We start from the raw sequence: 11,311 nt of genomic DNA on the forward strand, positions 1-11,311 counted from the left end.
TGGTTCAATATCATTACTAGTTATATACTACTATGTGGTGTAATGTTTTTTTTTTTTCAACTGTTCCTGTAAAAAACATTAACTTTGTGGGAATAGCATCCAAATAGTGAATAATGTTACTTTGAAAGCTGGCAATTTATATTTTTATGACTGGGTATAAATGGGTACACATCAGTGTCATACACATGCTAAGGTATTAAGTGGAAACCACTAAACAAAGAAATGATAAGGATACAACTGAAAACAGTGAAGAACTTTATTGTGAAGAGCTGCCATAAATAATCCTTCTCACAATGCAGCAGCGGCATAGTCTTATAGTGAGTGTTAGGGTGGGCGTTATACCCTGGTGCGGAATGCTTTACTGGTCATTCTCATACAGGGATGGATCCTTCCTCTTCAGTCTCTGATGTTCATGGGTTCCCCAATTGTAGATCAAATATGCTATTGCGAAGGCTGCAAAAGACCAGTGACAGACATTAGATATTTTTATTTTCTTATATGCTATATCACATTCAACGCTTTGATTACAAAATATTTCAGAATGTTTTATTTTTCAAATGTCTCTATTGCTGTGCGAAGGAGTCAGGGTTGGGTGTGACTATACCTGAATGAGTGGACCAATGAAGTAAGCTGAGGCATTTATATCCGTTTTCCGACTACTCATATACATGGGCACTGTATACTGAGCTGTCTGATCTGGAGCTACTAATTACTAGTAAACGGTTGGTTTTGCAGATTCTACATGTGAAATATGGGTTTCTCATTTGCGTCACCTGTAGAATCGGAGAAGTCAATATCTGCATTACAAAAGCACAGCACTTTAGGATACAGCTTTGTACCTGGTTCCATTTGGCAAAAGAGAACACAGTTCTGCTTTATCTACAAGTGCTCGTCAGCGACAGTGGCATCAGTTCTCACTGGTCAGCAATTGATCTGCCAGAACTACAGGGATTAGCACATTTTATGAAACATTTATTTGCAGTCAATGACCATTACTAAACTCGTGATTTGTGACCAAATATTAAGGTCATAAACAGTCACATAAAAAAATAATTACCATTAAGAATAAGGTGCCAGCACCTACAATACCAGTTTTTCCAAGTCTGCTGGTACTTTATTACACGTGCAGTCCTTTCACCCTAGGCCCTAAGGTATGAGGGAGGACTTACTGTCAAGACTAGTAAGAGACCAGCATTCAGACCTGCAGCTATTACACAATAGCAATTTCTTGCTCTTCATACTGGGCCACAAGCCGCTTTATGGAGTCTGCAGAGAGTGGGGCAGGATATCCAAACAGCTATGTTCCTCATCTGAAAACCTATTTTTATGTAGTTAAAGGGACGGTCAGCACAGAATGAGTATTCAAACCAAGTACAGGCGCATGGTACATCACAGCGGGGCCAAATATCTAAGTGCACCTTCACACCTAATTGTTTCCCTTCTGCACCTGATTGGCCCAACCATAATGCACTGAGTGCCTGTACTTGGTTCAGTCATTCTAAGCTGTCAGATTCCCTTTAACTATTGTGGGTTACTAGCAGTACCCCAATAATCATACTCCAGTGCTTCGTTCTATTGCTGAGGTGCATCTAAAATTAATTAAAAAAACTTTGCAAATAGTCTTTATTAAAGAAGTCCCACCATATTACTTCTAGAGCAACTACTCATCCTTAAGCAGGATCAGACTACACAAGATTTGTGGTCTGTTACCATACAGATGCATATTACTGAAAGGGAACCTGCTGGGTCCAATAACATTAACAACCTACAGACATAGGGATAAATCTGCAGGTAATTGCATTGTGAAGGTGCCTGGCCACTGTAGTAAAAATGTTGCACTCAAGAAAAAAATAAAGGGGTTGTCTGGTCTAAATTGTACGCCTGCAGTCACTCTTTGTGACTGTAGACTTATGAATCCTCCCCTGCCCAAGCACTGTGTGCTGCGAGGATTCTGCTCTTTCTGAGCTGGGACCAGGGGGTAAATGTGTGTCACTATACACATACTCCTGATCAGAACCCGACTAGTGGGCGCGGCAGTGCGCCATACACTTGTAACAAGCAAGGCCACGCCCACTAGTCAGGTTCTGGCTAGGAGTATAGTGGGAAAAAGTATTTAGCCAGCCACCAATTGTGCAAGTTCTCCCACTTAAAAAGATGAGAGAGGCCTGTAATTTACATCATAGGTAGACCACAACTATGAGAGTCAAAATGAGAAAACAAATCCAGAATATCTCCTTGTCTGATTTGGCAAGATTTATTTTGCAAATTATGGTGTAAAATAAGTATTTTGTCATTAACAAAAGTTCATCTCAATATTTTGTTATATATCTTTTGTTGGCAATGACAGAGGTCAAACGTTTTCTGTAAGTCTTCACAAGGTTGGCACACACTGTTGGTGTTATGTTGGCTCATTCCTCCATGCAGATCTCCTCTAGAACAGTGATGTTTTGGGCCTGTCGCTCGGCAACATGGACTTTCAAATCCCTCCAAAAGCTTTCTATGAGGTTGAGATCTGGAGACTGGCTAGGCCACTCCAGGACCTTCATATGGTTCTTACGAAGCCACTCCGTCGCCCTGGCAGTGTGTTTGGGATCATTATGCTGAAAGACCCATCCACGTTTCATCCAGGGCTGTGGAGTCGGTAAGCTACAGTTGTGACTCCGACTCCTGGATTTTATCAGGCTCTGACTCCGACTCCTTCATAAATGGCCAATTCATAACAACAAATTTACTGTTGTAAAATATTAAACATCGTGCTTATTCAGTTTCTCACCATCATATAAGTAATCAGACCACTTAGAGCAAAAACTACATTTATTAGAATACAATTAGAATATAGCAAATAACTTTTCTAAACTTTTCTAAACTGTAAGTAAATATGCAATAAACACTTTTATGCTGTTAATAAGAAGAAATCTATAAATTTGTCCTCAGAAAAAGTATTGCCTCTGTCAGATCCTCCTTCATGGATGCCCTCAAATCTGATCTAATTATTTTGAGAGCAGAGAACAACCTCTCTACACTAACTTGTGTTGGTGGCAAAGCAGTAACCACTCGGGCAACATCTCTGACAATGTCAGGATACAGAGGAATCGCTTGTTGCACTGTTATTTTTGATGAACGGTCAAATTTCTCAATTTCTTTTAGTGCACATGAAAAATTCTGCTGAAATGTACTGGCTGTGTTCCTTGATGGGGATGACTCTTCTTCTATGCGGGAACGCTTTGCACGGTCCTTGTGATCCAAATATTTTTCGAAATTAAATTCTTCATCAGTTGATGATGAGGCTGAAGATGTGGCAGGACGACCAAATTCTTCTTGTTCCTCCTGACTGTTCTGCAACCCTTTCATCCTTACTGCTATTTCAAACAGAGCTTCTTTTCCTTTACTTAGCTGTTGATCATCTAGAAGAATCCGATGCATTGGGTCTACATAAACTGCTGCCAAAAGAATGTTATTTTGTAATAGTAGCTCCTCTCTCCGTTTCATTGATGTAGCAATGCCACTTGCAATTAACCCTCCTCTTTGGGGCAGGCGAAATATCAGGTTCTTCCACTCCTTTAAGAAAATACCTGGAGTTAAGTCCTCTGCTTGTAATTTTTTAGTCACTGTAAATGGGTGCTCTAGCAATTTTTCCAGCTCAGTCACCTGATTCCACTGACTTTCATTTAGCGTCAGTTGAGGGTTAGCCATGTCTACAAGAAAGGTTTTCAGTTCAACCAAGCGCTGAATCATTAAGTAAGTACTGCCCCATTGTGTGGCTTGATCAATAATTGCCCCTTTTCCAGCACGTCTCTTCAAAATTGAGTCAACTTTAGGGGTTCTGGCAACAGTAGCCAATTTTCTCACCTTGCCAATCAGTGCAGCAGCATGTCCTTCTTGCAGACTGTCTCTTATAGCCAGCTGTAGCGTATTCACAACACAGCGCATGTGATGAATGAAAGAACATATTGACACAGTTTCAACAAGATCTAAACTATCATGTTGCTGTTCATCTGAAGCAACTTCAGTTTGCTCCTCAGTTACAATACTGTGTTCCTCTATTTCAAACATTTCTGTGTCTGTGGACCCAGAATGTTCTTCTAGCTGCTGGTCACCATCATTACTCTCATTCATTAGCTTAATAGTACTTATCATATTTGAAGCATTGTCAGTTACGACAGAAAGAACTTGCTCTTTTTTAAGTTCATAGTCTTGCAGAACCTTTTCCACCAAGACCTGGAAAAACTCACTGGTGTGATGATCTTTGGTGTCTTTTACTGCCAATGTCTTGGTAACTATTTCATTTTTGTCACAAACAAATCGGACATTGATGGCAAAATAGTTCACTCTGTGACGTGTGCAGGCATCCATTTTAAGAAACAGAAAGCGTCCCTTGAGAGTTTTTTACGCTCTTCCTTTTGTTTAAAAGCTTCTTCGATTACTAATTTTCTAATACTCTCTCTCTCCAGAGAAACACCAAGCTTGCGGGCCATTTCCCCATTCAGACACCTAAAAGCTGGTCGTGAAAATAATGAAATAGGCACACTATCCTTTACAACAAGCTCTATGATCTGTTTTTTAAATGTATCTACTGTCATTGTCACAGTAACTTTGTCACTGACAAAATATCTTGCAACTGATGGCTGCAAAGTTCTCTGCTCCTTTGTTTGGCTGGAAGAGCTGGGCACTGGTTCATTGGTTTGGATGCAGTCTTTCTCATCCACTGCTTTCAGTACTTCTGGATGAAAGCGCTGTAAATGTCTCTTTAGATTAGAAGCTCTGGTAGGAGCATTTTTATCTTTGCCTGAATATGCACTCATCTTGGCTTAACAGCAATTGTTTTCGTCTGGATCATTTGTCGTACACTGACAGACATAATGTTTTCTATCTTGAGTGATGGTGAAATGTTCAAATACAGCTGATTTAATGTGATGCTTCTTTGACATTCTCAGGTTTTTAATTCTGCATTCACAATCCAAATGACAATTGTTTTTCCTAAAAACAATTGTACAAAATTATTGCCAGGTCGTACAACTGATATAGTGGTCAGTAATACTGTTATTATTCCTCATGTACTCACAGTTAACTGATGCAAAGTTTGTTGAAAGGATAATACTTCTTACAGTCTTCCTCTTCTGAGTAGCAGGCAGCTGTGAGATGCTTGGAAGACGCACACCTAGTATGATCTAGTCTAGAGGAGCAGCTTTACTACTAAGAATTTGCAACACATTTTCACTTTCAGTTTCATACATTGTAAGTAGGGGGGTTGGGGCAGCATGAGGTTAACCAAGTATAAGATTAGATAAGGGCAGTGGAGAACAGTGACACACAAGAAGTAAGAAATGTCTATCTCCAGCAGAACTGCTTATCACTGTTGTTCATAGTTTGATAGAACATATATATTTGAGTAACATATATAAAATTCATATGAAAGTTCAATTATGAAATATTAATACTTTTTTTTAAAGCTGGAGTCGGAGTCGGTACATTTCTACCGACTCCAAGCAAAACTAACTCCGACTCCACGGCCCTGGTTTCATCATCAATGCCCTTGCTGATGGAAGGAAGTTTGCACTCAAAATCTCACGATACATGGTCCCATTCATTCTTTCATGTACACGGATCAGTCATCCTGGTCCCTGTGCAGAGAAACAGCCCCAAAGCATGATGTTGCCACCCCCATGCTTCACAGTAGGTATAGTGTTCTTTGGATGCAACTCAGCATTCCGTCTCCTCCAGATATGACGAGTTTTATTTCTACCAAATAGTTCTACTTTGGTTTCATCAGACCATATGACACTCACCCAATACTCTTCTGGATAATCCAAATGCTCTCTAGCAATCTTCAAACAGACCCGGACATGTACTGGCTTAAGCAGGGGGACACGACTGGCACTGCAGGATCTGTGTCCCTGGCGGCATAGTGTGTTACTGATGGTAGCCTTTGTTACGGTGGTCCCAGTTCTATGCAGGTCAATCACTAAACCCCCCATGTGGTTCTGTGATTTTTGCTCACCGTTCTTGAGACCATTTTGACTCCACGAGGCGAGATCTTGCATGGCGCCCCAGAGGGAGATTATCAGTGGTGTTGCATGTCTTCCATTTTCTTATTAATGCTCCCACAGTTGATTTCATCACACCAAGCTGCTTGCCTATTGCAGATTCAGTTTTACCAGCCTGGTGCAGCGCTACAATTTTGTTTCTGGTGTCCTTCGACAGCTCTTTGGTCTTCACCATAGTGGAGTTTGGAGTGTGACTGTTTGAGGATGTGGACAGGTGTCTTTTATACTGATAAGTTCAAACAGGCGAAATTACTACAGGTAATGAGTGGAGGACAGAGGAGCCTCTTAAAGAAGTTCCAGGTCTGTGAGAGCCAGAAATCTTGCATGTTTTTAGGTGACCAAATACTTATTTTCCATTTTAATTTGCAAAATAAATCTTGCCAAATCAGACAAGGTGATTTCTGGATTTGTTTTCTCATTTTGACTCATAGTTGTGGTCTACCAATGATGCCAATTACAGGCCTCTCATCTTTTTAAGTGGGAGACCTTGCACAATTGGGGGCTGACTAAATACTTTTTTCCCCCACTGTATGTAAAACGCATATGTACCCATCACTCAGAAACCAGCGAATCATAAGTCTGATAGGTCTGCAGACCTATCAATTTATATCAGACAACCCCTTTAACTTTACTCCTCCCAGGAGCAGCTGGCTTACAGTCATGCAGGTACACCCGGTACAGTTACAGTCACCGCTCACAGCACTGAATGGTGGTTTTAAGCACGCCCCAGCACTTATTAACAGCCGGGTCAGTAAGGCAGAGTGAGCGGTCAGTGACTGCCAGGGTGTGCTTGCCAATGGCACTTTCAGTGCTGTGACCAGTGACTGTAATTGCTTCGGGGCACACCTGCATGACTGAAAACTGGTGGCTCCTGCTAGAAATAGAGTTAATTTTTTTTCCATGTGCCGCACTTTCACAACAGCAGCTGGGCACCCGCATAACGCTAATAACCTGCAGAGTAACCCATTGTCTGCAGGTTAGTAGTATTATGGGACCTGACAGCATCCTTTTAAAGTGAATCTGTCAACACAAAATGACTGCTCAAATCAAGCACAGGCCCTCGATGCAAGTCTGGCATGGCCAAATAGTTCTGTCCACCTCACCTACTTGTTTTCCATCTATCTCTGTATTCCTCTATCTTGATTGATAAGTTTGCTTTTAGACGAACTAAAGAAGTGCAGAGATAGATGAAAGACAAGCAGGTAGGAAGGTGGACAGAACTGCTTGGCCAAACCAAAGATGCATCGGGCATCCTGTGCTTGGCTTTCACAGTCATTTTATGCTGACAGGCTCCATTTAAATACAAAGAAGGTTATTTTTACTCTGCTGAAAAGCATTCAGTGAGTTATTAAGTCCTGGACCCTCACTTTAACTAGTATGCAAAAAAATACACTCACTGATTGAAAATAACCCCAAGAGGAAAAAAAAAAAAAAAAAGGATGCAACCAATGGCAAGTTGAGTAATATTTTCTTCCGCTGTAGTTCTACCACAGTTGAAGCACACTGTCCTGGTACCTGTCTCCTTATGACATCAGCCCTGCGTAAATGTATTGGCTTGTGGAACAGTAATAAAGCGGTAAGCCCTCTGGCAAAGGGGAATGACACGAGTCAATACTGTGCAAGTACAGCCCTGAATTCATGTAAACTTACGTGGTGCTACGGTAAGAAAGTTGGATGAGATCCTCCTCCACGTATTGGGAATCCCCTTGGAGAGGAAGTTGGCAAAAGCTCTCTGTTCAAATGGAGATAAAGTGAAAGTGATGACATGCCGAACCTTGGCAAGGTCTCCAAAGTGTAGCCCCATGGTTTACTGGCTGAAAAACAGTGAAGAACACCAATGGTATATATAGCAAACATGATGCATTGTGGGTATTTTCCTGTAAACTAAAGTATAATAGGATGAAGGGGAAAGCGCGTTCGGCTGAACATGGATTATGGTCATACTCTAGGATCACAGATAAGATGAATAATTAGATTTCTGTTAGATTTTGGATGGATCTATATATGATCTGCAGATTTATCTAGCCACATGTTCCTGAACAAAGAAACAAGTAAAGCTGAGTCCTTACATTTACAGTGCCTACAAGTAGTATTCAACCCCCTGCAGATTTAGCAGGTTTACACATTCGGAATTAACTTGGCATTGTGACATTTGGACTGTAGATCAGCCTGGAAGTGTGAAATGCACTGCAGTAAAAAACAATGTTATTTCTTTGTTTAATTTTTTTTTTTAAATTGTGAAAAGTTTATTCAGAGGGTCATTTATTATTCAACCCCTCAAACCACAAGAATTCTGTTTGGTTCCCCTAAAGTATTAAGAAGTATTTCAGGCACAAAGAACAATGAGCTTCACATGTTTGGATTAATTATCTCTTTTTCCAGCCTTTTCTGACTATTTAAGACCCTCCCCAAACTTGTGAACAGCACTCATACATGGTCAACATGGGAAAGACAAAGGAGCATTCCAAGGCCATCAGAGACAAGATCGTGGAGGGTCACAAGGCTGGCAAGGGGTAAAAAAACCCTTTCCAAGGAGTTGGGCCTACCTGTCTCCACTGTTGGGAGCATCATCCGGAAGTGGAAGGCTTATGGAACTACTGTTAGCCTTCCACGGCCTGGACAGCCTTTGAAAGTTTCCTCCCGTGCCGAGGCCAGGCTTGTCCGAAGAGTCAAGGCTAACCCAAGGACAACAAGGAAGGAGCTCCGGGAAGATCTCATGGCAGTGGGGACATTGGTTTCAGTCAATACCATAAGTAACGTACTCCACCGCAATGGTCTCCGTTCCAGACGAGCCCGTAAGGCACCTTTACTTTCAAAGCGTCATGTCAAGGCTCGTCTACAGTTTGCTCATGATCACTTGGAGGACTCTGAGACAGACTGGTTCAAGGTTCTCTGGTCTGATGAGACCAAGATCGAGATCTTTGGTGTCAACCACACACGTGACGTTTGGAGACTGGATGGCACTGCATACGACCCCAAGAATACCATCCCTACAGTCAAGCATGGTGGTGGCAGCATCATGCTGTGGGGCTGTTTCTCAGCCAAGGGGCCTGGCCATCTGGTCCGCATCCATGGGAAGATGGATAGCACGGCCTACCTGGAGATTTTGGCCAAGAACCTCCGCTCCTCCATCAAGGATCTTAAGATGGGTCGTCATTTCATCTTCCAACAAGACAACGACCCAAAGCACACAGCCAAGAAAACCAAGGCCTGGTTCAAGAGGCAAAAAATCAAGGTGTTGGAGTGGCCTAGTCAGTCTCCTGACCTTAACCCAATTGAAAACTTGTGGAAGGAGCTCAAGATTAAAGTCCACATGAGACACCCAAAGAACCTAGATAACTTGGAGAAGATCTGCATGGAGCAGTGGGCCAAGATAACTCCAGAGACCTGTGCCGGCCTGATCAGGTCTTATAAAAGACGATTATTAGCTGTAATTGCAAACAAGGGTTATTCCACAAAATATTAAACCTAGGGGTTGAATAATAGTTGACCCACACTTGTATGTTTAAAATTTGTTAAAATTTAACTGAGCAACATAACTTTTTGGTTTGTAAGATTTATGCATCTGTTAATAAATCCTGCTCTTGTGTGAAGTTTGAAGGCTCTAACTTATTTGCATCTTATCAAACCTGCTAAAGCTGCAGGGGGTTGAATACTACTTGTAGGCACTGTATTATGCTGATAATTGCAATATAAACTGCTAATATTTGGACACAATGGTGACAATACAGGTCTGAGGCACTTATGTCCCATTTAAATGGTCTTTCTGACAATGGATTGTCCACAGGACAGGTGATAAGTGTATGATTGAGTGGCACCCCATCTACCACTAGGTTAGAGGTTTCTAGTCCACACACAACTGCAGGAAGGAAGAGCCAGAACAGAGCAGTGGTGGAGCTGGTGCCCCGCTACTCCTTCCAATGTCTATGGAGCTGAGCACCGTGCTTGGCCATCCCCACCAGCACCACAGACCGAAGGAGACGAATGAAGGAATGGAGGTTCAGGACCCCCAGTTCTGTGTTCTCCAGTGATCGGTCATTCATCACCTACCTGATGGATGGCTGCGGTGGGAGAACCTCTTGTCTCAGCCACCAGAATACAATGGGGCGGGGGGGTGTACGTTTTTGGCAAATTTATGAGAGTAAGTGATTTCTCCCACTGTATTCTATGGACACAAACAAGCAAACTGACTTCTGACACAGGGGAAAAAAAAAGGCAGAATTCTGCTTGGAAATTGTCTGCGGGAAATCCACAGCATAGTACAATAGTGGGTGAAGTGCTAGCAAATGTCAGCCACCGGCACAGATATAGGGCCGGATCTGCGGACTTCACCTTCTGCCACAAATACAGTGACATCCACATGCAAATTATTTGCATCCATTTCTGATCTAGGTGCCATGAGGACGGCCCCTCAGAGGCAGGCGGGCGGGTGACACCGCTGTGTGACTGGGGGGACATGACATCCAGATGTTTGGAAAAGATGGCTGACGGGCGCTTTAGGGGCTGCAATATGTAACTAACAGAAACCCCTTATAATCCGCTCATTACTTAGCACTCAACGTCAGGGGTTTTGTCCCTTTAATTTAACTCCTCGCTCTCCCCCAGCATGTAAACAAAAGGCACTAGAAATGCAAGCAACCACTCTGTATCATGGTTGGCTAATGCCACTGACCGCACAGAGTCCAGACCAGGCAAACACTCTCAGAACAGAACACATTGTGTCCTCAGTCCTCACCTTGTCGCGCTGCGCTTCAATGCCGAGCTCAGGTCACACTGCTGCCACTTCCTGCGCTTATTTCCTCTTCCGGGCCGAAGGGGGGACAAAGTCACGTGATCCAGTCGGCGTGCCGAGATGTAAAGTTGTAAATGGCGCCCTCTGGTGTCCGGTACCGAGATAGCACTAGAGATTTTGTCATAAAATCCCTGAAATGCGGCTGATCGTTTACAATGAGTGTATATTATAGGAAAGGCGGCAGCAACATCCGAGGGAAGGGGCCATTGCTGGGGTCTAGCAGGGGTCTCCACCACTTCAATTTTTTCTGTACTACTAAACCAAAAATCACAGCACTCTGATGGGACGGACTAAAAAGAATGCAGAAAAGGAATGAAGAAAAACAACATGAATTATATATAGACAATTAGTAAATCAACACATATCCCATATGAACAGGTGTATATTATATTTCCTGAGCTTCAGGCTGTGTGCACACGCTGCGGATTAGGTGCAGATTCATCCGCACGGATTTTGTACAATCCGCAGGTGAAAC

At 42.5% G+C, this 11,311-nt stretch overlaps 1 protein-coding gene across 1 annotated transcript; it reads right to left on the reverse strand.

Annotated features, from left to right (window-relative positions):
• Positions 1-242: 242 nt before the first annotated feature.
• UQCRQ (ubiquinol-cytochrome c reductase complex III subunit VII) lies at positions 243-10,935 on the reverse strand. Its single transcript, XM_073551769.1, has 3 exons — positions 10,780-10,935; positions 7,695-7,858; positions 243-453 (listed from the first exon to the last, which is right to left on the reverse strand). The coding sequence occupies exons 2-3, from the start codon at positions 7,846-7,848 to the stop codon at positions 359-361; spliced, it is 249 nt and encodes an 82-aa protein (XP_073407870.1). The 5' UTR covers positions 7,849-7,858; positions 10,780-10,935; the 3' UTR covers positions 243-358.
• Positions 10,936-11,311: the final 376 nt, after the last annotated feature.

Source organism: Dendrobates tinctorius, unplaced genomic scaffold (assembly GCF_039654945.1).
Source record: "Dendrobates tinctorius isolate UK_male_01 unplaced genomic scaffold, ASM3965494v1 ptg000001l, whole genome shotgun sequence".
NCBI classification, from domain to species: Eukaryota; Metazoa; Chordata; class Amphibia; order Anura; family Dendrobatidae; genus Dendrobates; species Dendrobates tinctorius.

Bases quoted from the DNA above. Each gene is read 5' to 3' on its own strand.
- UQCRQ (XM_073551769.1), bottom strand. From the start codon at position 7,848: ATGGGGCTACACTTTGGAGACCTTGCCAAGGTTCGGCATGTCATCACT. The intron at 454-7,694 runs GTAAGTTTACAT...GGTCTTTTGCAG, and splicing joins CTTTCTTACCGTAGCACCAC to CCTTCGCAATAGCATATTTG.